This window comes from Falco naumanni, chromosome 6 (assembly GCF_017639655.2).
Source record: "Falco naumanni isolate bFalNau1 chromosome 6, bFalNau1.pat, whole genome shotgun sequence".
NCBI classification, from domain to species: Eukaryota; Metazoa; Chordata; class Aves; order Falconiformes; family Falconidae; genus Falco; species Falco naumanni.
The window spans coordinates 1,383,635-1,409,716 of NC_054059.1; the positions used below are offsets into that span (position 1 = coordinate 1,383,635).

The following is a 26,082-nucleotide window of genomic DNA, read 5'->3' on the forward strand; positions in this document are numbered from 1 at the left end:
TTTCCTTTATTTTTCTCTATTTGTTCCGTCAGAGGATTAAAAAATTGTGAATCTGACCTATGCTGAAAGTCCGTTTAGGCAAATTAAGTGTCTTTTTAACTGTTTGCTTTTTCTGTGTTGTTTATTCAAAGAGCTGAGCATGGACTTACCTGTTCAAAGCAACAAGATGACTCCAGTGCCTTGAGCAGCGCAGTCTAGTATAGAGTGCTTGGCTGGGGTCTGTGAATGCCTGAGCCCTGCTGCTGACGTGAGGACCTGGACTGACTCTCCTGGGACTTGAGATTTTGGGACAGCAGAGGGTCACTTTATGTGTTTGTGTGTTCCGGTTTATACTTAGCATTAAAGACACGAAGAAAACTGGGATCCTAGCGTATGCCTGTGTAGTACAGGGGAGATGCTAACTTGGCTGAGTACCCGTGAAGGTAATGAAGTAAAACTGCAGTTGGGCTTAAATTACCTATCTGTTTTTCCCCAAGACTATTCCATGAGCTGAAATGTGAACTAGTTGCACTGAATTAACGCAGGTTGTGTTGTCTTTGCTGCTCTTGCAACCTTATCTTAGTTCAAGGTGGTTAGGAAAAGACAACAGCTCTCTGGCACAAATATGCTAGGGTGGCTGAGGCAGATGCAGTATTCCCTCCCAGCAGACCTAGCCAAAGCAGGCTAGAGCTTTGTTGCTTGCATTTAAATTATGGTCATAACAACTTGTCTTTTCGGTGATGTAGTTAAACCCTTTGAGAAAGGTTAAGGAGAAAGTGCTAACTAATATTCTGCAGCTCTGAATGTTTGGCTTTCCTGTACCTTTGTGTTTTAGGGTTGTGTGTCCATTCTTGTTAATATCTTTACTTTGTCTTTGAGCACAGTAAAGATGTTGGGGATTTCTTGTTCTCCCTGTGTATCATAAAAGTATTACTGAGCACACGCAACATGCTGTCACAGTGAACACAGGGTTCTCTATTACTGTGCTTAGCTATAGAGAGGATTATATTAAACTCAGTAACCTTGCTGAAGCCCCTTTGTACATTGCTGCTATATTGATAATCTTCACATGATTCAACTGCAGTTGAAAACCTTTTATTCACAGCATTAACACTTTCCATCCCAGTGCAGATGAGCATCTTTGCTATCAGGTGATGAGCTCTTTGTGCAAATAATATTCTTTTATTTTTTTTATTAGTGTGGTCCTGCAGGTGGTGCCTTGGACATTTCTTCACCTGGGGCATATACAGGGAAAACTCACCAAGCCTAATATTTAAAAATGGGTAAAACAATTTCTTGATGAATGAAATAGTGGTTAACTGAGGGACTATTATGCTGTTTGATTGCTTACAAAATAGTGAATGCTTTAGGAGACTACTTGTGGATTTTTTTTTTAGAACACAATAACAGTTTAGTGTAAGTAAGAAAAACATTTCCTAGTGCGCTGCATCTGAAAATAAACAGTATAATCTGTGAATCAGTAGATTGAAGGAGCAATATAACATATGTTGACGTTTTGTATCCATGATGAATTCAGACCTATTGATGAACAGCTTTTCTCTAAAATGTAAAGTTAAATGCATAGATAGTCACTGGAACTTATTGCCCCATCTTCAATACTGCACATTGTAGAATCACGATTTTGGTGACACTTGCTTTGCCTCCCTTTAAAGTAAAAGGAATCCAGCCGCTAAAAAAGAATTCCATGCTTGATTTCCTTTTCTTTGTCCATGATTTTATTTTATGCTCGCTCTTTTCCAAATACTTGCTGTTTCTTGTAATTTAGTGTTTCAGGTACACTGCTGGCCCATTTCCCCACATATTTAAGACCTTCATTAAGCAACCAGCGGGAAATCCTTGCCAGTGTTTGTAAGACAGCTTTCTCTTGCATCTCACAATTATGGCATCTCTTTGGCCTGGATCATTGCAAGTCTCACTGCATCCACAGTTGTCTGGGAGTCAGAAGGACAGGACAGGCTGGTCACAACACGTTCCAGGTCTCTCTTCTGCCATATAGCGCATGGGGAAAAGGTCGCTGCAGGAAGAATGTGATGAAAGAAGAACTGGTATAATAGAGGAAGGAGAGCTGGCTGAGCTTGGAGGTCACTTCATTTGTGGTTTTTTATGTCGGGGGTTTTTTTTTTCTTTCTGAGTTAAACTTTTTAGCAGTTGCTGTCTGTCCACATTCCTTTTTGAAGGATTTCCGCATTTCTTCTTGCAACTCCATCCATCAGTTTTAAAAGAGCTTTTTTTATCCTCTTTGTCTATGCCAGGTCTGTTGGTGGTATCCTGGGAACGTTCACTGTTCTCCAGTAAGGGGTGGGAATGTTCAGGCTAGTACTGCTTTGGCCTTTGTGCAACTTTTGCCTTCCAGTAAAAAAAAGTAAAGGAGTGTATGCAAATTACACCTAGGTTTTAAGTCATTATCACTCCTATGTGCTGCTTCCTTCTAAAAGCCTAGAAAATGATCTCCCAAGAATGAATATATTTAAAGTTTAACGGGATGGCCATGTTTAGAGTTGCTGCAGCCTGACAAACTAGCATCTTTTACTTTGAATACTTGGTTTGAAAACTTTGAAGTGGATTAGGTCATGGTTGCTTTTGCCGTTTTAGTGATTCCTTGATTGGGAAAATGGATTAAGCAATGAGAGGTAACTTTGCTGATTATTTATCCTAGCATAACATATTATTGTTTCCATATTATGTGGAAAAGATGACAGTCGTAAAACCTCAGACTTTCAAGTCACTTTTCTGTGCTACATGCTTTTGGTAGTGTTGCATTTAAATCTAAAGAATTTAGTGAAGAACATAGATCTACTAAATTCCTCTGTATTAGTGACAAAGAGCCACAGTTGTTGAACGATATTTCTCTAATGAAGTAGCTGCCAAGCTATGTATTACAGCATCTGTTGTTTTTTTTAAAAAAAAAAAAGTTAGGAACATTCACTTAAAATTTGAACAGTGTATGGTTTTCATTCTTGATTATTACGGGTTCAGTTGCAATGGTTATGTTTTGGGGTTATTTTATATTTTTTTAATGTAACCATAAACTTGGAAGTTTTATAAAGAATGCTTCTTTTGATTTACTTTTTCTTTTATGTCAAGATGTAATGTAATCAAATGCTTTTAACTGTGCAGTTGATAGACTTCCTTGTAGAAGATGCATGAAACAAAAAAATGCGAACAGAAATCATAAAAAAATAAAATTGCTTGTGAGAATATTAAAAAATCATGAGCTACATTCCTAGCTGTTGATAGTATAATTATTTAATTACTGACAACTTGCATCATCTGTACTAATGCAATCTCAGATAATGTGAAAAAATATTGCTGCTGCTTTATGTATAATATAACATTTAAAAGGATCTGACACATTTTCCCCGCTCTTTCCTATGTTTTAGGGAACATCCCAAGTAATGTTTGAGAAATGAAACTTGGCTTTAGTCTTCAAATCACTAAAAGAAAAAGAGCGGTTGTTTAAAGTCTTTAACTGTTCTTTAAATATTTGTATGTTCAAGGAGATTTATTTAATTTCCTGAATAGGTTTAGTAGTGAGGAAGGTTCATTTAGTTTAAGGTATTTTTTGTTGATATTGTTTAACTTTGGAAGGTGACCCTGAGCTAAATTGCAATGTGTGATTTGAATGCCCATGGGCTGCCCTTTATTGGTTTGATTGGGGGAGATTATCTGGATTTCTAATATACTTTAATTACGCTGCTTATATAAATTGTCACATTAGAAGCTTCTTAACTGTTGAGTCTGTTCTGTCAATGATCCACTAACAATAGGAATATACTAGGCTCTTCCACTGAGATTTGAAGATTTATACCATCAATGAATGAATTGGAATGGCTCCGTCTAAACCTACTGTTTCAATAGGGAAGAGTATGTGATCTGCTTCTAGTCAGGCAGCGATTGATGTGTGGCAAATTGAAAAGATCTGTAGCCTTTTTTATTTTGTTAATAGGCATTTTTTCAATTACGGGACATAATGCAAAATATGTTTTGGGGTGTTTAGGGGCAATGTTTTCCTGATGTGCATGTGGAAAAAAACAGAGAACAGTATGATTAGGATTTCTGGGTGGAGGAAGGTGGAGTATCTCTTTTTTTAGCAATGATTAGCTAAGGCTTTACAGAGAAGCTGACATAATTGAAATGCTGCCCTGATGTCTGTCTCTCTTACAGCCTAAGCTAGATGCCCTGCTATTTTTATCCCTCTCTCCCTGCATCCCCCCCACCCCCCCTATATAAACAAGTCCTCTAAATTATGGTCTGGAGCATCTCAGTCCTGGAGTGTTATGGTGATTTAGCCCTCTTTTAACCCTGTACTCCTGAGCACTAGGGCATCTGCCTGCCTGACAGCTCTGCTCAGATGAGCTAGGAGGATAGTAGGACTTGGAAGACTCCTGCTCTGAAATGGTGTAGGGGACTGCCAGGAAACAGTGGTCTGGTGGCCCACAGTGACGGGTCCAGCCGGGTGGTGGCTTGTTTGGCATGTACAGCATGCGTGTCTTGTGCAGCCAGCCACTCTTACCTCCTGTGTGGGACTTTGTGTACTGCTAACCTACAGAAAACGTGCAGGATTGAATCTAGTGTGTGTCTGGTGGGCCCAGAAACGTCTGATTAAGTGTCATAAAGAACAGAAATCTGTGTGCTTGGAACCACTGTAGAGTCCTGCTGCTGAAGATGTGTACTTACATATGTTTGGGGGTTTTTTGGTTTTGTTTTGTTGTTTGTTTGTTAGTTTTTTAAACAACAGACAACAGTCTGAAATGATGAAATATCTGTCACCTAGTGGTTAGGACTTAATATGAGGACAGAGGAGTGTCATGGGCTCCATTCCTTGTTCTGGGATTTCGTATTTTCCTCCAGTGATGGACTGAATATAAAACTCGCAATCAAGATCAGAACCTGATCCCAAAAGCAGTCAGCCAAAACTGGACCCAGGTGCCCTCTATCTCAAGGCTCTGACTCACTGGTTGTTACATTAAAAAAAAACATGTGTGTTCCGAGTTTTAAAATGAAGGTAGCTACTGCTGCACCTTGCGCAGCCTGCTTTTTTTATTTATTTTTTTTCTTTTGGTTTGGGTGAGTCATGATCAGATTTCTGGGCCCCAGTAGACAGAGGTTGTGGGTTAGATGCTCAGCTCAGGGCTTTTGTGTAGCTGAATTGTGGGCACCTAGGGAACTTCTTGGTCAAAAGAGAGTGATCTGACTAAGTGAGCAGTTTTGGCATCATGATTCAGGAGTCTGAGATCTGTTTGTGCCCTGCTTTTTAACCGTTAAATCCTTTTATTCCTTTGAATCTCATCCAACATCTAAGGATGTCGCTTTGTGTATGCTTCACGCTGTTGTGCCTGATGAAGTCATGTTGTAACACTGACATGTATGATGTGCAAGTCTATGCTATAAAAAACTTCAGCACAAGTGGATGAATTAAAGCAAATTTATAAAAGTCCTGAATGTTAGAGTTCTGAAAAGCATCCCTCTTCCCTTGTTAGCCTTCCCTGCCTCATCACGCCAATCAGCGATCATCATACACATACCTAACCAAGCACATTATTCAGGCGTCCTTTTTGCAGTAAACATTTAAACATGCAGTTTATTGTGGATTATTGAAGCAAATTAAACTGAAGGAAAAACACTGAAACGTGATTTAATAAACACTGATCTGTTGAGGGCATGTTATATGTTTGATAATATTGTATCATGATTTTACAAGTTCTGTTTGTACAGTCAACAGTACGGCTCTGTGATGGTGGTGATGCTATCATTATGCCTTTCACATGCTGACACTTTCATTATAAACAGTGGGATTTTTTTCAAATGTTTCTTTTAATAGAAGGGAAAATTCATTTTTGGCCTGAAGTGTCTCATATTGCTTATATTTCTGAAATCTGGTTGTTTTTTTTTAATTCCATAAAGATGGGTGAAAATTTTGTGCTCTTTTGAGTTTTGTTTTGTTTTGGTTTTGGGGTTATTTTTAATTATTAAAGAGTGAAAAGGCTGTTGCTCAGATATGAAGAAGCTTTACAGATGCTTTGTATGTATATTGCAGCTATGGAAACAACTTAAGCTGAGAGATTCTGATTTGAGGTGGGATTGCTGCTTCTGTCTGGTTCTTACTGCAGTCATACCAGTCTCAATATACTGGGTGCTATATAAAGGGATATGAAAAAAAAAATTATATTCCAAAGAGCTTAGAAACGGATTTGAAAGATGACTTGGATGTTTGAATCAGACTTTGGTAGAATTTAGTCACGTTCTTTCACGCATGTTTCACTGCAGCAGCCTGAATGTGGAAGTGTCTGAAGGCAGGTGACTCAGTTTTAAGCACTGAAGTTCCCTAGGTACCTAAACTCGCGTGCCCAGAGACACTAAGGCTGTTCTCACAGGCCTTAGCTGTTTAGCATCCAGCGTAGGCACTTTCAGGCTATAAACTAGATGTTTTAGCTCTTAAAATTCTTGTAAGCGTGCTGTCAGTGCACTTACTAAACACAACGATAATCAGGAGTTCAGCGCGGAGCTCGGCAGCCTGGTGTACCTTCGTTTGTAACCATGGCCAAGGGAAGGAGGGTTCGCCTTTTTACACGTTAGGTCAGTTGGTCACATTGTTCACCAGTGATCAGGAAACAAAAAGCCTTTACCATGAGGTGTCTGAAACCCACGTCTGTGGCTGGCCACCAGTCTCGAAGCATGGTTAGGCTGGAGGAGCTGGGCCACTGCAGAACCACTGTGCAGCTGGTGGGCCACTTCTGTGAGTCCTGATCCATTTCCTTTTCATGAGCCTGTGTGTCTAAGAGATGCAAGAGCAGACAGCTCGTTCCATGTGCCTTGGCACATGATACTGCATGGAGAGCAGACTGGAACCCAGATGCAACCATTCTGTCCTTGCCTTTGTGAATGCCAGTATTACGGTCCATATTTAAACTAGCTTTTCTTTTTCAAATGTTTTGAAAAATTCTGTATAAAAGTAATCAACTCACTCTAAAAATATATTCTCTTTCTCACTTTGTGTTACATTTTATAGTAGTATAACAGGTTATGATTTCAGAAATGCACATGTATTTAGTGTAAACTCTGTATTTGAAGAACAGACATGAAAATAAGTAAATGCTTATGAACAAATTACTAACTACAAGTTGAACGGTGAGTTTGTTAACATGGGAGCTGGTATCCATATGGATCAATGAAGTGAGTGCTATAGCTGCACTTTTCTATAACTGTCGTGTAACTAAATGGCATAATAGCCAACTAGCTGAATGCCCATACCGGCTTATTTCCAAAGGCATATAGAGGGTGTGCAAGGCCCTTTTGCAGCTTAATCTTAGGTAGGACTAGTTACTGGGGGTGTGTGTGGCTTCTGCTGAAACACCACTTCTGGTTCTGGTCACCATAAGAAGCAACAGTTCTGGTGGAATGAAACTAAGAAATTAGTAGAGATGAGTAGTATTGGTTGTTTATTATGGCATTTGAAGAAAGTGGAATTGGAAGAGTGATTTTGAGCTAAATTCTGAAATCCTGCTTGGTAAATATTGTTTGGTCACTGAAGCTGGGTGTGCTGCTGTCTAGCAGAGATCTCGGAGTTCTGCACAGGTAGCAGTAGCGCATATTTTGCTTGTATCACTGCAGTGAGATTTATACAGCCACAGAAAATACGACTGGATAGATTTCTACAGGAAAGCCCAATCTTTTGCCATACAATAGTGCTATATAATTTCTTCATACTGGCAAGTAAGAGGGGAAGGGAAGCAGAAACACCTTTCCATGTGAAATGGAGTAGTGTCAACACTGGCACTTCTATTTTGGATTTTGTTTTAATGCTGTTTTTATTGTGTAACTTGTTGCTAATCTTTTCAGCAGAAACGGATATACTTTTCCTTGAATTAACGTGGCTTTTGGTCTTCTGGGAGACCTTAAGCCGATAACTTTGTTTTTGCGCACATTTCAGAGTAGCTGACATCACTTCTGTGACTGGGGTTTGCTGAGACACTGCAAACCTCTTCTGTCTTCGCTGAAATCAAACCTCTCACTTCACTGTTCTCTGCATCAGCTAATCTCCTTATCTCTTTAGTTCTTTACACTGAAATCTTTATAACTACCCCATAGCTGAGAAAGTCTCAACTACCCCCAATCATTTCTGTCGCTGCTGCCACCTCTATGGCAACATTAAAATAGGAGCAAGACACAATGCATTTGCTGCCAAAACATCAAAATTATAAACTGTGTTGATAATCTTACAGTGATACCATAAGAGGGAGAATATTTGGAAGGGCAATCTCCAAATTCAGGTGTTATTCAAGTTCTACTGATCTGCAGAGAGCACAAAGCCCCTATTACCTTTCTTAGAAGCTGAGTGTGATGATGCTTCGTTTCATTTCACTTAGCCTGAGTTTTCCTTGAAAGAACTGGTGATAGTTAGTTGAAATTCTAAGCATCAAAGCCATTTATCATTTTAGAAATACTCATATATTTCTAACCAATCTCCCTAGATTTATCCAAGGGTGTTGGTTCTGCAGGTGTTGTTTTTTTTAATTATTTATTTGTTTCAACATCAAAAGGTCATTCGGGTCCTTCAAAAGGACTTTCCTGACCTTAATCCTGGCTGTACTGGGCAGCTGAGTTTCGTGGATGCTGCAGCGGGCCCGGCCAGTCTGGGTGCAGAGGAACTGCGAGTATCGTCTGTGAAGAAACCATTTATAGTTGTTTTTTATATATATACCATATATAGTATTTATAGCCTAGGAGCCCCTGAGGGTGGGAGTATGTGTCCCTGGCAGTGCTGGTAGGAAGAGAGCACCCTTCTCTCATGTTGGGGAGTTCTGAACCCTTGTAGATCAAGTTAAAGGACATCGTATTAAGTGTGGATGCCAGCCAGGTTGCAGGTTATGGGCTAGTACTGACTTGAGTTTCCACTGTATAGGCAGGCTTGTGCGCTTTGGTGTTTTACTTTTCCAGCTTGGCCTGAAGCGTCACTCCATTTTGGTAATTCGGGCTTGCAAAGGTGTGGTTTATGATCGTGACGGCACGGTTTGTGACTACAGTACCTGCATCCACGTAAATGGCTGCGGTTCCTTACTTGCGTGTAGGATGTAGAAAATAATCCCACATGCTACTGCTATACCTGTACATCCAGGACAATCCTCATTCAGGTCGCGCAAACGTTCCCTCCTTTAATAAAGCCAGGGTTTATTTGATCTGATGGCAAAATGAAAAAACCCACCTCTTTTTACAGAAATAGGAAATCTGTGATTTAAAACCATTAAAACCCACACCAAGTTATTGCCGTTGTAATGAGGCAATAGTAATGAGGAACAGGTGGTTCCAGAGCTCTTAACACAACGGAAAACTAGATGTATATTGTTTCAGAAATGGCATGTTGTTTGATGGTATATAATTGTCCAGCGTTAGAAAAATGTGGAAGCCTGAAAAAAAAAAAAATAGAACTGTATTTATCCATATTTTTATGGAATTAAAAAATTTGCTTGTTGGTAGAAGTAGCTGGCTACATCAGGTGCAGTATATATTGATGCCCCATCGATTCTAAGCATTTACCTTATTGCAAGCATTTGTGTAGGTTACTATAAATAAACATAAATACTGATTTGTATGTGTTGCCCTTCCACTGACACAGAGATATATTGCCTTACTTTGGAAGTCTGTACACCCTTCTACTTTGCATAGATGGCTAAAGGAGATGCAAGGCACCCGTCTTTGGAGAGGCAATTTAGAGGAGAGAAAAAGGTCTTTGTGCAATTTTACAGCATAGTCTGGATCTAAGTAGGGCAGAATTTAGTCCCAGAAGTTTTATTCTCTGAAGTATAAGGCATCGTGCTTTCCTTTCTTAACAACAAAAAACCAGAAAAGCCCTTTGTTTTTACTGTTGATATTTTCTCTCTCTCTATTTTTTTTTTTTAATAGGAAAAAATACAGTTTTAACTTCTTTAACCCTGCTTTTACTTTTTCATTGTTTGTCCCCTAGACCTCACTGTTTCTACACTCTTTTCTTTTTCCTTTTTTTAATAAGGGGATACTCCCAAAGAAGTATCGCTTGACTTCTTATGCTAATCTTGCTTCTATTTCAATTCATGTTGACTTGGAGAATATGCCTTGTAAATAGGAATACCAACTGACATACTGAATATAATCCTCAGGTTCTAAGCGTTGGTTGTTTTCACAGCATACTTAAAGGGTAAGCTGTCTTACTATCCAAATATCATGGCTGGGAAACTGAGGCTAACAAAGGTTGTATGATTTATGTGAAGCCACAGAGGGAATAAATGTTGGGTTTAGAATTCCTGGCTTCTGTTCCCATGTTTGGACTCACGCCGTCTCTCAGAGAAATACTTTATTCCTCCTAATATTACGCACCTTTCCATGTCTGTTAAATGTAGCCATTCAAAAAGTAGCCGGTACTCAATTCTCTCTGTCTGTCCTATTGAAACTAATGAATGCCTGCAGGCAGGCATAAGGTATCGTTACCTTTGACAGCCAGTATGTTTTATGTTTTAAATTATGTGTTAGGCAGAATTTTTGGATACTAATTTGATATAATGAGATGCACTTCTAATATCAACCCTAGTACGGGAAGGCCTTGCAGCCAGCCTACTCTTTATTTAAAATTATTCCATTTCAGATGTCCTAATGAGTGCTGTGAGTTGTGTAATTCTTTCATAATTTTCCCATGTTCCCAGAAGGGAACTAGGGCCTGGAGTTTTTTCTATTTTTGTTCTAGTTTATTTCAAATTAGGGTGAGCGCAGAATAAAGATCTAGTGGAGGACTTATGAAACAGTTTCTATTGTGAGAATGGCAATTAAGAAAAAAAAAAAATAGTCTACAAATGTTAGTGTTATGGCAAGTCTCAGTGCCTCCACTGTTTGCCATTATCTTATAAATATCTTGACTCTGACTTTACAATGCTGTTTATAGAATTTAATAAAGCAAATGTAATAATGCTGCCTGTGCTTTAATGCACAATCTCAATTGAGTTGACCAGAAGATAAATAGGAACAGGAATGATAGTGCGTTCCTACAGATTGTTTTTAATAAGCATGTTATTTAGTTGATCAGCCTAGTGCAGTAATGCCTCCTATCCTGCTCTACCAGACAAATTTATTAATGCTTCCTCCCCCACCCCCCCGCCCCATTTCTCTGAGAACATTGATTCCCTGCAGACATATCTCTATTAAACCTCTGGAAAGTCACAACTTCCAAATAAGATTAAGTAGCAGGAATGGTACTAGAAGAATCAAAGAAAATTGAGTGCGTTATTGAATTCATGCCACATTGTCTCAGGAAGAGATGGGAGTTATGTGTAGTGGTAACTTTTGTCCTTACTGTACTAACAAAGCTGTGGGCATTGCTGTCAAACCTAATTGTCTGCAGTGCATCAGGATAAAATGAATCTTTTCTCTTATCTAAACTCCTACCTGGTGAGATTTTACAAATGAGAAATAGATTTCAGAAGGAAGCTTTACAGTTGATCAAAATAATTTGCCATTATTTGCTGTACATAACCCTATCCTAAAATCCCTGTGGACAAAAAATTTTAAAAAGCATCTGGCTTTGGATTGTAAGCAGACTTGCTTGTCATGCTAGCTGTTGCAAAATGCAGATACTCATTTTAGAGCTGCCTATTTCTCATTTTGATCTGGCATATTAAAAAGCATATAATTAATGGTTGACATTAGTAATTAACATTAACTTTATGGTGCTTAATATGCCATCATTCATCCATCAAATAACTGGTATGCATAATGTCTTTGCATAAAGGTTTTAATTGCACAAAATGATCCTTCAGTTCTCAGGCTGAACCGTTTAAAATAGTTGTAAATGCGTTTTTAAAAGATGTGAATTTTCCGTTTATTGAACGTAAACATTGTTTTTGTTTCTCCCTAGGAGCGTGCATGAACGTGTAAGACAGGGACTTCAAGTAGGGAACCCGGCCCCAGACGCACCGCTTCCATTAGCGGCTAAAGAGCACCACCTCGCTGTCGCCAGCGCTCTCTGGAGAAATTTCTTTCCCTACTTGAAGAGTCAGAGGATGTCACAGATGCCACCTTCCCCGCAGCTTGCTGATACAGCTGCAGGTTAGCACTGACACTCCCTGCGACTGAGTTTAGTGCTGTTTTCTGGGTCACAGACTTTCAAGGGTCTTGTACTTTGGGTATTTCTACTTCCATGTTGTAACTTAAATATACATAAATGCAAAAAGTAGATGCTATGCTAAATATTTTGACAAGAAGAAATACTGTAGTCTTGAATTACTTGACGGAATACAAACAGATTGAGAACTCCAGAAGGGTTTGAACCTATACCCGCCTGACTTCTTTTTCGCTACTCGTCACAGATTATAACCCACGTTGCAAATGTTACACGGTATAAATGAGAATAATGTCTTTTACTGTATCTAGTATTTACATCTTTTTGTAGAAGTTCATGATTTTATGTTGAACTATTCATTGCAGTTGCAATTCAAACTAAATTTTTCAAATGATACTTTAAGTTTGAAGACAATTTTTAAAAGGTTGATTACATGACTGTTGGTTTTTGCTGAAACCTTATGGTCATGCTCATAACACTTTCATAATTAATTTTAATTATTCATCTTGCTTTACACTGAAGGGTTTTAATCTTGAAGTACAGCATTCCATATGTATGTGAACTTCATGTGCAACAGAGTCAGCATGGCAGTGGATAGAAAGAAATTCCAGATTGGTCTTTGACATCAGCAGCTAGCGTTGTATTCTGTAGTTCCAATGCAATCGTGTCTCTGTTTAACTAAAGTTTAAAGAAGTGAAATATAAAATATTTTCTTTTTCCCGTCATGACATGAATTGGATAAAGTTACAAGCTCAGAAGTACCGAGTTAGTAACAGAAAAGCTGAACGCCCCTTCCTTTGAAGCAGCTCGGCAGTAGTTAGTAGGTAACGTTAGTGTCGGAGGCAGCGTGCCACGGCACTGCTCTCGCTGCTGGGGCACGCGTGGGAAACAGCAATGCAAATCGAGGGAAGAGGTTGTTAATGTCAAAACTTTCATTCATTTCCTACAGTGTCATATCTTTTTATTTTATACTAACACAGCGAAATAGCAAGAAGAACACCCTATTATAAACTCCACTTAGAAGCAGGGGAGCGCAATGTGACCTGCTTTACAGAGCCGCGCTGGGCAGTGCCGCGGGGGCAGGCAGACCGTTCTGTGCTGCCTGAGCCTCTTGCCTTAGGGCTTGCAGCCCAGGCAGAGCGCAGCTGGCCCAGCTCTCCTGCTCCCTCCGCCAGGCAAGCAGCCTAGGACTCACCTCATCATTTCTGACTCCCATTTCTCCCCCAGCCCTGTTATGGCTGAACCTGCAGAAACAATGGGATAATCTGGGAGAAGGCTGGCACAGATTGCTTCCTCACCTAAGGCTGAGTGGGGGCTTTGTATGACCTTTGATTCTTCCAAGACACACAGGAAACGCGAAGTCCCTCATAGCTTAAGACACTCTGTCCCTATACCATTAATTAAAATAGCTTTGTTGTTCTTTCTGAAAATTAGCCTTTTCTGTCTAATCATCAGCTTCTCAGTGCATGCAGGTTTATAAATTATTATTTTGATAAATTATTATTTCGATAAATTATTGTTTAATGAATCATTATTTTAATAAATTAATATTGCATTTATATTTAATGTTGAATTGGAGAATTTTGGAACTAGTGAGCCCCTTTATTTCAGTGCCTTCCAAAGTCAGTTTTCCTGACAAATTTGATGCCTCTCATTTCCTATAACCCAATAACCGCTCAGCATTTCAGATTACATTTTCTTCCTGAGTTTAAATGCGTTTGCCGTTTGCAGCATAAAGACTATGCTTTATTTATTTTTTTTACTGTGGTGGTGTTAGGTACGGATTCCAAGGTAGACCTAACATAAACAGCAAAAAGTTGTGCTTCAATAACAAAAACTGTGCAAAGTACTGTCCCAGTTTCTAGATCTGCAACTGTTATATGAAGATCCTTTTTTCAAGAATAAGCTTGTCCGTATTGCTTTGTTTACACAGTAACTTCTGATACATGGAAGGCTATTTTAAAAATAGAAAGGTACCGGCTTTTACTGAGCGAATTCTTTTCAAATACAGTTCTTCACTGCGAAAAGTGTATAAAAACAACAAAGCAAATAAGTAAAACTCAGCCCTGTAAAGCACAGTAATACCTGTGTGTACAGGGGAAAAGGTGGTGGGTGGAGGCATGAAAGGGAGGCCAAGGAGGCAAAACCCCAAGTTTTTAAGACACTGTTTCGATTGCATAGGTGGTAAACCTTCTGTGGTTTTGTGAATATATTTAACATTGTATATTTTGGGATCCATTTTCCCTCCTTTGCATTAAGAGTGTCATGTTGACTTACAGACTCCCTCGGACAGAGATTACATTTTAACATGTGTACGAACTCCTGTCTGTTAGAATCGTTGCCTAGTTTTAATTGAGATTTCTGGTACTCCCAATCTACACATAATTAATTGTAATTAATTTTCAGTGCTTTTTAGTGGAACAGGGATGTACAAAGAAACTATTAACATGGTGCTATGTTTTTCTGTCTTTACAGGTTTTACTCTCTTAGCTTTGGATATACCCGGCAAAGCCCTATCAGATCTCCAGCCACAGCCTGTTCTGTCAATGATGCAGCTGTTTGGATGGGATGACATGGTGTGGCCTCAGCTGGTGTCAAGATACCTAAGTCACCTAATTCAAAACAGGTGAAAAATTGCAACTACTTTTCCTTCCAGTATCTTGCCATTCCTTCGTTAGACTTGTGGAAAATGTTGCTTCAAACAATGATGTTGCGTTAAGATGGTCTAGGTTCTTTGCACCTGCCAAAGTTCTAGGTTTCTTAAAATTATCTGGGACATTTCATAGGGGATAGTGGGTGTTATTTGGGTTGGGTTGGTCGGTTGTTTTTATGTGTAAATAGCTTAAGGTACTAAAAATTTGTCAGGAAGACTGGTAAGTATTTTGAAAGTTCTCTGTCTTTTATATAGCAAACCACTTATTTTTTCCCAGTGGAAATGGTGTTGTTACTAACATTATGGAGATTGCAGACCTATACAACATCTTCAGAGAAGTACTTCTGTGAAAGGGCAATACTGTGAAATAAAGTGAAATGCCTGAACTCACAACCTGTTTTTTACTTTGCATAGTTATAGTTATCCACCCCCTTCTATTGTTACATCTGGGAAAAGTTGTTACAGATTGGCAAGGCTGTAGCCTCCTGCCCTAGCTGCACTTGAAGTTGAATAATGTACCTTGGTAAATTTAAAAATTTCTAGTTAAAAGTACTGGACTTTTTTCCTCTACCAGTTACACTTAACACAAAAAACTTATATCTTACAGAAAGTTGAGATAAACATTATCACGGAAATCTGAGGATGCTATATAGTAAATATTCAATTTTTAAATGTTTTGACTTCTTCAAAACGAAGAACTTCTTCAGGAAGCTGAGAAGGATCATAGAATCATAGAATGGTTTGGGTTGGAAGGGACCTTAAAGATCCTCTAGTTCCAACCCCCCTGCCACGGGCAGGGACACCTCCCACTAGACCAGGCTGCTCAAAGCCCCATCCAGCCTGGCCTTGAACATTCCAGGGATGGGGCATCCACAGCTTCTGTGGGCAACCTGTCCCAGTGCCTCACCACCCTCGCAGTAAAGAATTTCTTCCTTATATCTGATCAAAATCTACCCTCTTTCAGTTTAAAACCATTACCCCTTGTCCTACCGCTACACGCCCTTGTAAAAAGTCCCTCTGCAGCTTTCTCGTAGGCCCCCGTCAGGTACGGGAAGGCTGCTGGAAGGTCTCCCCGGAGCCTTTTCTTCTCCTGGGCTGAACAACCAGCGCTCTCAGCCTGTATTCATGGGAGAGGTGTTCCAGCCTCCTGATCGTCTTCGTGGCCCTGCTCTGGACCCGCTCAAGCAGGTCCGTGTCCTTACGTTGGGGCCCCAGAGCTGAATGCAGTACTCCAGGTGGGGTCTCAGGAGAGCAGAATAGAAAGGATGGGTTGTGCAGTATTGAAAGTACAAGGAAAATGATGGTAAGGAATGACATGCATTAAAACTTCCTTTTTGAGCTTGGAAGAGTTTCTGGAGTGCATATTGATGCTCATGTAGCTCAGGTTTCTGAGACCTGCTGCATGGATGCTTTAGATTAAATAATGGATTTAGAAAATATGACATTCCTATGTTTAACATGTCAACACTGAATTTTTACAGAATCACAGAATCGTTTAGGTTGGAAGGGACTCTTGAGATCAGAACTTGCCCAATGCTTCTGCTCAAGCAGGGTCAGCTAGAGCAGGTTGTCCAGTTAGATTTTTATATACATGAGAAATTTTATTTGCTTTGAAGTAGGCCTCTGTAAACTTTAAGATAGATTAGTGGTGGGGGTCGTTATTGTGGTGTATTCCCCCCTTCCCGCTTCTGAATCAGGCTTTGGAAGCAGGGGAGGTGAGAGATGAGAGAGAAGGAGGGAATGTTTCTATGTCAGGCTGTATTTGAAAGTGAAAAATGTTGCACATTTTCAGGGTACATGTTGTACTAAGGAGCATAGCTGTAAATCAAGATGTGGTAAAGATTATTTTAGTGTGATCAGCAAAGATGAGGCTATGGCCTTCTTGCAGGGAGATATTAAAAGAGGTTGAATTTAGTTCCTTGTGTGTTAGTTTGCAACTTGGGAGAGGAGCGTTCAGTCCTCTCTTTGCTGTATATCTCTTGCACCATCTCTACAGGGTGTGTGTCATGCAAGGTTGCAGATACCTAGCACATCCTGCATGAAATAGGAGTTAAGCACATAAATAGCCAGTTATAATTTGAATTTTGTTGCTTTTCAGGTGAGAGCAAGAAAAACATTTTGATGTCTAGATGGGATTTTTGGTATAATTTAGGTGTTTAAGGCTAATTACTGGTTCCCCCAGTAAACACTCAAGTAAGTGACTGAGAACAGTTACTAAAGTATTGATTAATAATATTTATTAAGCACCTGATATGTTTTTATATATATATCTCTACAGATGCATTACTGTGCTGGCTGAGATAACATTTACTGTATTTGGAACCATGGCCAAAGCGTTCCTGGGCCCGAGTTTTTGAAAGCACGATTGCATTAGCAAGTGCAGAGCACACACGTACAGCCCTGCTGCCATAATTCCATCTAAAAATGCAGTTGGTATTGATGATAATAGTCTGGTGTACATTAGACAAAAGGTTAGAGCACTTGCACAAGAATTTGGAAAACCCAGGTTACGTGGATCTTGCACCCCGAGGGAATTCAAGCCTATTTTTCCAAATACCGCCATAGAAAGGAGTGAGAGGACCTTGCCCTCCTCTGGCAGGTTGTGCCACGGAGGAAATTAAAATGTCAGGCTGATGGATCCATATTGAGAGAGCTAACAGGAGAAAGTGACGCCAGAGTCAAGTGATGCTGTGCGTGTATGTTCTCACTCTGTCTTGTTCTCGCGTACATTTTCACTCTGCTTTTCTGAATCTCCCCGCTGCTGGAAGCATGGGACAGAAACAGTCACACAGAGACAAGTATTTTTGCCCTTAGCTGTTGGTGTTGGTGTAGCCCAGCCTCAGGGAGAGTTGTCTGTTCCCCTGTCAGTTGCCTCAAGGCCAACAAGGTAAAAACTGAAGTGCCCGAGCCTAGGGGAAGGTACGTGCCTACCTCATCCAGAGCTGTACAGTGTTCAGATTTCCTTGTGGAAGGACAATGAGTACCTCAGATAAGACCTTTTTAGTAGAATTATACAGAGGTATGCTACTCTAAACATTGTCATTTTATTATATGTTAATAAGATGGCCGTTTTTTGTAGTATAATTCATGTACTTATTTACTTCAGGCAGTTGTAGAGTAAAAGTTATGGAAACATCCACGTGCTGGGATCTTAAGACTTCATGGTTACTGCAGTCTGTTAATTTTCACATCAAACATTCTCGGTTAAAAAGTAAAAAAGATTTTTTTTCTTTTTTTTTTTTTTCCCCCCTGATGCTGTTATGGACCTTGTAAGCTCTGGGAACACGCGCAGAAGCTCTTACATTTCTTTTGCAGCAGTGCCTAAAAGTTCCTCTCCAGATCAGTGTTGTGTAGTACGTGGCAGTATTATAACCTGTTTAAACTAACTTTGGGCACGTGTATAAGCTCACTGGTTTATAAAAGGACCACTTGCCATGCTTCTAGCAGGTAGTTGCTACTCTTTCCTTTCTTAAGGATTAGGAGCATATTCCACTCCAGTTTTAGGAAGATGCCCAAGTGGCCTACCTACCTACCAGCAAGCAAGAGAAGCACAAGTGAGACTACAGCAGAAAGTGTTGTGAGCCTTTGGGGCCAAGTAGACTCGCTGTGAACACCAAGATTACATCAGGCTGGAATTCTTTATACGCTACCGCAAAGAGCGTTAAGATAAAACATCCTGGTTTTTTCCTCTTTTGGTACTGGGATTTAATTTTCATTTTCTATATTTTATTTGCTTGCATTTGGTCTCCTTATTTATTATGTCAGTAGTGCTTCAGCAGGGATGTTCGGACAAAGTACACAGTTGACATTGGTTTTAACTAAATGAAACAGAAAAAAAGCTTTATACATGTTGTTCAGTGAGAAACAGAATCCAGTTTGGTTTCCATCTAGACCTGTGTTGACTTTCTGTTGCAAGCAGGAGTAAAAATTCAGCAGAAAATAAGTAGATTTATATGTACATATATAAAGAAAAGAGTACAAGCGTTTTTCATTAAAGTTGAAGCTCTAGGACTGACCAGGGAGAAAATCTCTCAAATAAAAAGGTGTAACTATTTTCAAGAAATTTCACTGACCTGAAGCACACACAGAGCTCATCCGATAGGAACTGGAAACAGGGTGCAGAACAGACCCACCGCCTGTTAATAAGGAGTTTCTGCAGAACTAATGTTGTGGGGCTGATACGCTCGGGAAAAAGTGAATGTGGCGGTGGTAAAGCAAGTAAAACTGAACAGCGGGGTGCGGGAATTGTGCACTGAGTGTTGATGGTGCCAGTGACTCTGACCTGACAACTGGCTGGTAGAAGAGTAGTGAGTGTTTGAAAGTACATGCAGCAAGTTTGCTGTGTGTGAACGTATGTATAATTCTGTGCATATACATACATACATAAATGCATGCTTCTCTAAGTATACATCAAGTGTAGGGTTTCCTTTCTCACCTGCAAGGTGCCTTTTCATGCTTCCCGTTTTGCTCGGTTTCTAGCATGACATATCTTTATTTGCTAATGCAGACCTTCTCTTCTCCATCTTTGTGTAGATAGAGCTAAGCAGACTTCAGAGTAGCATGGGGCACCTGAGATGGCTTTATATGAGAGGCAAGAGCAGCTAAAGCAGCCTCAGTATGAAGTTCCAGGTTGATTCAGATAAACTGTTTCCAGCACTGTACGTCATCAATTTAGATAATACTGGCAAATTATCCACTTTTAGAAAAAGGCATTTCTCACTGTGTGTATTTTGCCCCTCTGTTTTGTTTTATGTAGCAAAAATGTGTACATGTGTATATATGCTTTTATATTACAATGTGTGGCTTTACCAGATTTACTGTTTTCTCTGTCTTTAGCCATCGGGATATTGTGAGCAAAGTCTGTAGAGTACACAAAAGGAATGCCAGTTAGCCTTCCTGTTACTTTATTTCTAATTGTTTCTGTCCACTGTTTCTATATGTCTACAGCCAAATGAGACACTCTACCACCTTTTTGCATATTTTCATTAGGTCTCTTTACCTTTTTCCTCCTCTTCTATATCTGCAGTGCGCTGTGTGAAGCTTTTTCTAGCATGGGATATACATCCTATGAGGCTTTGACAGTACGTTCCTGGTTTCGATGCATTTTGCAAATGTTCGTAGATCAACCCAGCGGTGTGCTGGCTGAGGCAGGTGCTGGGCGAGCAGTTGGTGAGTGTTCACATTTCCGTGATTTGGGGGTAACGATTCTATATTGCGAAACCGGCAAACGTTTTCAGCTAATTACAAAATGTATTTTTGTTTGTATTCCTTTACTTTTGCCTAATTATAAAATGTGTTTCTTTACACTGCTTGTGCTATTTTTTGATAGTTTGCCTGCTCTGCATATAACAAATTTATCACAAACAAAGATAAAAGAGCTTGTTTCCTTGGAAGCAAAGAACAAAAACTTTGCTCCCAAGGAGACAAGCTATTTTTCCCCCATGGAAAAACGTCTCTGGAAAAAACTGAAAATCTGAAGTACATCGTAAAAAATCATGTTGTGAATGCCCTAAAAGAACAAAAAAGAAAAAAAAATCCAGCTGCAATTAATTCTTTCCTTTTTTATATAGGATATTTTGCTTTCTTAGAGCAACACTTCATCACTTCTATAAAATACTGCAGTTCTAAGTATCTGTAGAACACATCTTCTAGTGGCTATTTTTCATACACATTTTGTACATTTTCAAGAAAACCATCAGTAAAATGAAATAATTCATTATCCATACTTAATACTCTTCATTCTTTTATAACTGTTAGAAAAAGAACTAGTTTGGACACAGGTTGTCTAGGTTGCAGAATCCTTGTATTTTAGAAATTTTAAAATCATGTTTCGTTTTATCATTCTAGGACTAAAGTAAATGGAAAAGCATAACTGTGTACTGTATTTACTGCTGTGCTCTCTTGTAACAATCAGGGAAAGCCTATATGGAGCAGCTGACTGAAATGACAAGACTGATCTTTAAACTCTCAGAAGTAGAAAACATTCTTTCGAAGGCTCATGTTGAAGAGTCAGTTTTCAAGCAAGATCCTAAAAATGCTCTTGTCCAATTCATTAAGGTACTGTGCATCTCTGTGTTCATAGGACAGTTTTAGTGGAACGCAACTATGTATGAGATTTTGTGTGTATGAAAAGAAATAATTCGCACAAACCTTATGAGAGACTTGGTAAAGTTATGAGACTTAGTAAGTTTACATTTATTTCAATGGTTTTGTTTCCTCAGGCTGTTGGTAGAACTTACAGTGGCCTTCAGACACTCCCTGAGAAATCTATCATGGTAGCAAAGGCTCTGGAGTATTTAGGTGATGTATTAAAGTATGTAAAACCTTACTTGAAGGTAAAAGGACCCCCAGAAGGTCTGCAACTTACATACTGGATCATAGGTAATTATTTTGCAACCTCTTTTCTTTCAGAAGTAGTTTTTAAAAAATCAGTAAAATGTGTCTTTTAATCTTTTCTTTTTTTTTTTTTTTTTTTTCCTCTATACCATCTATCTTAATGGTTTTAAAAAGCAAAGTCACCAAGATGTTACAGTTAGGTATTTAATTTTCTTCCACTTATTTTTTGTGTTTTATCCTGATGTCTAACCTCCTCGTGAGATTGTTGGGTTTTGGGCTTTTTTTAAATAAATTACCCCTGCAAATCATTTTCAAAAGTAAGATGTTTTCTTGTCTTTTACTTCTGAAAGCCACCTGGTCTACCTAAATGAAACCAGAAACAATGACAAGGCAGTGAAGCAGTGTTACGACCAGCTACATCATATTTATTGGAGTTACAGTAGTGGACAGGTTGGCTTAGGAATGTAATTTGCTTCCTTTTAGGACTGCTTCTCTTACATACACTTTGTGCATTTATTAAGGTTCAGATTCCAGTATTTGTTCATTAAAGTGTGGAACCACTGACAGGATGGAAAGAGTGCTGTTTATTATGTGCCTGTCTGATGTATTTACCTTTAAAAATAGGGGAAAGTTTATGTATCTTAAAGATAGAGGTAATGATTTGCGTGTACACCCAGCGTGCGTCATGATTATAAGGAGCAGAGTGAAAAGCGTGACCAAGATGCAAAAGGTGTAATGGAATTTGAGTTTTGTAAAACTTTCCTTTTCTATTGCAAGATCTGTATGATTTGATTTATAAGACATATGTCGATTGGTTTTAGATACCCAAATGTTGGGTCAGAGCCTTGTAAAGTAATTCTAGATTGGTATTCTCCTTTCTGTTCTTTGCAGTAGGGAACAATTAATCTTCAGTCATGCTGTTGTGCGCAAGAAATTGTCCTTTCTTTTTAGTTAAGACAATATAAGGAAGGCTTAAAAGGGCTTCTTAAAACTATAAGGACAAAGCAAGAAACTTAATAAATCTGAACACCTTCCATCTGTGGTCAGATTTTGTCTTCTACCGTCCCATGCATCGCAGCAGTGATAACGAAAGTACTTTTAGCTGGAATGAGCATGCGTCTTTCAAAGCAGGAAGCTTAGACACCATTATTACAAGTATTGTTAAGTGATCGTTCTCTTTCGCTGTGATCGATCATTGTGTTTTCTTTCACTCCACAAGATTAATGTTGTTTTGCGTTGCTTTTAGAGATGGTAATGAATGACTTTTATAGATTAATAGTATCTTGTAACAGTCTATTTTTGATCTTTCATTATTTTCAAAATCTTATTTTCTTGGGGTATTCCTGTATTTTCACTCCAGCAAAGAACTTTTTGCTTCTAGTTAATTAAAAGTTAAGAATGTCTGTGGGAACTACTACATAGGAATCTTGTTTTGTTTAATCTATATTTTGAATATTAACACTCATAAGTATAAAGTTATTTTCTCAAGAAAAATTACACCTCACTGCAAGAAAGATGTTTCTCAAAGTTAGGGTATTTACACACCAACACCTTTTTACTTTTTTTTTTTTTTTTTTTTTTTTTTAACTCAAAAGGAAGATCTTAAAACTGGCTCAAAGCTACAGAGGTGATACATTAATGTGTTGAAAAGTCGAAAACAAGAAGGGTGCTCTCTGAGGCTGTCATTTTGTGAACTCAGAGCCCATAAAGATCTGGAGAGACCATGTTGATTTAGTGGAGTTGGCTGCCCCTCGTTCTTTTTAATCTGCTGAATTAAATGCATTAAATACGATTTGAAAGATATTTAATGTTTTCCTAACATTGAATTGCTGTATCAATAGCTGCTGATGTGGCCACAGTGGTATTAGATAAATGTGAAGGGAAGGCAAAGGCAGTGTCTCTCTGTAAGATGTGATGAATACATGCTGTAAGGTGAATGTTTCGGGGTGTGTTGATTGCAATAGTGTTAATGTACCAGTTCTAGTTAATTTTCCTGCAGGGATGTGAGAGACTAGCTTTTCTTTAGCATTACTGTACTTCTAAAGCAGCTTCACGTGCTGAAAAACTTGTAATATATTGAATCAATGTAGTACTTTCATTTTGCTGAACTGTAAATGGACCTTAAGTCTTGACTGGGCTTTTGGAACGAGTACCTGGGAGTGAGACATTTCGGTTGCTGTTGCTACTCTTGGATTATCTAATTTAACATAATTGCCTCTTTAGCTTTTCAGATTTTTTTTTTTTTTTCTGACTGTAAATCGCTTTGGGATTTTTTGATGTTTTTTTTCAATAGGATGTCTGGTAAAGTTCTGGGCACCAATAATGGCTACTTCGAAAGCGCAGCCGCTCTTGTTCCGCATCGTGGATTGTTTACTGCTGCCGCACTCTGTGCTCCAGCAGGACAAAGAGCTTCCCGGGGCTTTGCTGTCTGCCGTTCAGGAAAGCCTGCCTCTTTATCTTCAGGTAAGTATCTGAACCCTGTTACCAGCACACAAACGTATCTTCAGGAAAAGATTCGTGTTGCAGAGGATGTTTTCTTTTTCCCTAATCAAAACAAGCGTTGGCTGAATTTAAAGACGCAGAAAGAGGAGGTTTTCTCTTGTAGAAGTGGAAGGGAAAATGCCACCCCATTGGCTTTCTTCTCATGGCATGCAGCTCTGTTGCAGTACGCTCCAGAGCCGCTATTCTGATCGCTGTATACAGGCTGCTTTTAGCCAGCCTGCTGTTTACGCTGGGCTCTGACACGTGAGGTTTCTGAAGCAGTGGGTCAAACAATCATACTGCGTAGCAAGACGCTAGTTGAGATGACAGAGCAAACAAATGTTTTAAATCATCCTTGACTTGGCTAACTGTAGATAATTAAATATGAGCTGCTCTTTATTTTGTTGTTGTTATCCTTAGGAACAGAAGACAATCCTCTGCATATCGTGGCACTGTTTTATCTTAATAGTTTGAGAATATGTTTTGCTCAATCAAGCTCCTGCTGCTTACGCTTACGTGGCCAAAGCCTTCTTTCCTGTTACGCCTCCTATTCTTCCCTCAGCTTATCTATCACTCTTGAAACTCTGTAAGGCTTGTTGATACTGTGGGAAGAAACTAATCTCTGCTGGTGAGGAAGATAAAAGCATGGGTTTTTTAACTAAATAAGCTGACATGGTTTTCCCTTGTAAATCCTTGGATCTGTTTTGCTTGCTATTTTCCCTTCCCTCTTAGTCTTCATTTTGATTGCAGTCTTAAATGATTACTTTACAGGATTGCATTGTGAAACAATGCAGTGTTGACATTGTAAACATCCCTCAGATTTATTCCTTTCAAAAGTTGCATTGTGATCGATTACGTCATATGGAAGTGAATACGGTTATATAGTGAGGTGCAGAATGACTTGCTTTGCTGCTTTGTAGGTATTTTCAGTAGCTATATGCGTGTAGGACCATCTGGACACTGATATTACCGCAGAGTGTGACTGTCTGCTTGCTAATTCAGGATTTTAGCCGGAGAGCACCGTTTCTGTGTAATGTGCATGTATGGATGTGGATTTAAGATGAAGCCACTCAAGGTGGTTTTGAAATCCAAGCGTTGTGGACCCTTGTTTCCTCTTTTCTTTGTCAGTATCTGACTTTGTGACCTTAGTGTCACACTCTTCAGCAGTCTGCTGCATAGTCCACGTCCTTTCCAGCTAAGCTACATGATCTTATTGATCAAATAGTTCATTTTAGACAAATGCTGCTTCTAGAAAACAAGTAGCCCTTTAATTTGACAAACACTATTGGGGAGAGAAGACTTGTTTTTCCTGCTTCAATATGGAACTTCTACATTTTATTAATTGTTTGTATTTTTAAAGGTCCAGTATTTGTAAGTGCTTCGTACTTGTAAATGCTTTATTCATTCCAGAATACTTCCTTCTCCTTTATTGTGGAAAGTGGAAAAATTCTGAGTTAGAATCAACTCAAAATGAAATATTTCAGTATCAGATTTTAAAAAAAAATATGTTCTCTTAGGACTGCTTCTGAGCTTTGAGTTTGAATGTATTCTAAACATTCTCTGACTTTTCAGATTATCATTTTACAGTTGGATTCAGTCAAGTTGGTTTAGGGCTAAATTCATTCCCTTTCACCTCCATGTACATTCCCATTTAACTTGCTTTAATGATTTTGTGACTAGCAGTTTGTGAGCTGATTCAACTAGGAACTAGCTTCACAAAACAAACAAAAAAACCTTCAAACCTGAATAGGCGTATCAGAAAAATGATAAAACGGTGTATGTGGGAGGGAACACGTAAATATGGTGGGAGGAAAGATGGAGAAACAGAACCCTCTGGGAATAACCCCACCTTGACTAATTTAAACTGCTGGTGAAATGTGTGGTCAGACTCTCCTTGGGTGGCTGCCCTGTGTCTGGGGTCCATTCGTGGAGGTGGAGCAGCGGTACTGCGGTGCAGGAGCCTTGACTCACCCTACTGTTAGACAAACATTGTTCTGTACATCTGTAGATCATAGTCCCCGTTAATACTCTCTAGTTTACAACTTAATCCTTTGGCAGTTATATGAAGGTAAAGAAACAGGAGTTTGGAGACCATGCAAAATATCTTCTTATACATGCAAATTCTTTATTCATAGCCAAAGCATAAAAGCCTTTGACTAGCATTTCTACTTATAGGTCTCTTAAATTCTTTTTTTTTCTCTTTTTTTTTTTTTTTTTTTTCTTTCCAGTGTTCTGAAAAGTTCCAGGCTCCATCTCCATCTTTTTTTATTGTCCTGAACTCCTTCGGTTCCTTTGGTGTGGGCAGCTCCTCCTTTGTCTCAAAGACCTCCTTAGATCTCAGAAAAAGTCTTAGTTTTGCAAGCAATGGTTTGCAAGACTTCCCTCTTTCTAGAGCTTTTAATAACTAATTTTAATGTGGTTTATTCCATCCTTTTATGTGGGCTTTGAAAGCATTTGAAATCAGTCTTAGTAGCAGGCAATTAATTTCACACACTCAATGATGCAGCAATCTTAGGAAATCTGGTAGAAT

The 26,082-nt window shown here is 39.0% G+C and overlaps 1 protein-coding gene across 3 annotated transcripts in view; it reads left to right on the forward strand.

Moving 5' to 3' along the window:
- The window catches only part of MMS22L (MMS22 like, DNA repair protein), a 93,215-nt gene that overhangs the window by 53,785 nt on the left and 13,348 nt on the right, over positions 1 to 26,082 (forward strand). For all 3 annotated transcript variants that reach the window (XM_040598723.1, XM_040598725.1, XM_040598724.1), the window contains exons 15-20: positions 11,879 to 12,069; positions 14,558 to 14,708; positions 19,762 to 19,904; positions 20,650 to 20,792; positions 20,957 to 21,116; positions 23,365 to 23,534. In XM_040598723.1, coding sequence (XP_040454657.1) covers positions 11,879 to 12,069; positions 14,558 to 14,708; positions 19,762 to 19,904; positions 20,650 to 20,792; positions 20,957 to 21,116; positions 23,365 to 23,534 — 958 coding nt within the window. The remainder of the gene's footprint in view (positions 1 to 11,878; positions 12,070 to 14,557; positions 14,709 to 19,761; positions 19,905 to 20,649; positions 20,793 to 20,956; positions 21,117 to 23,364; positions 23,535 to 26,082) is intronic.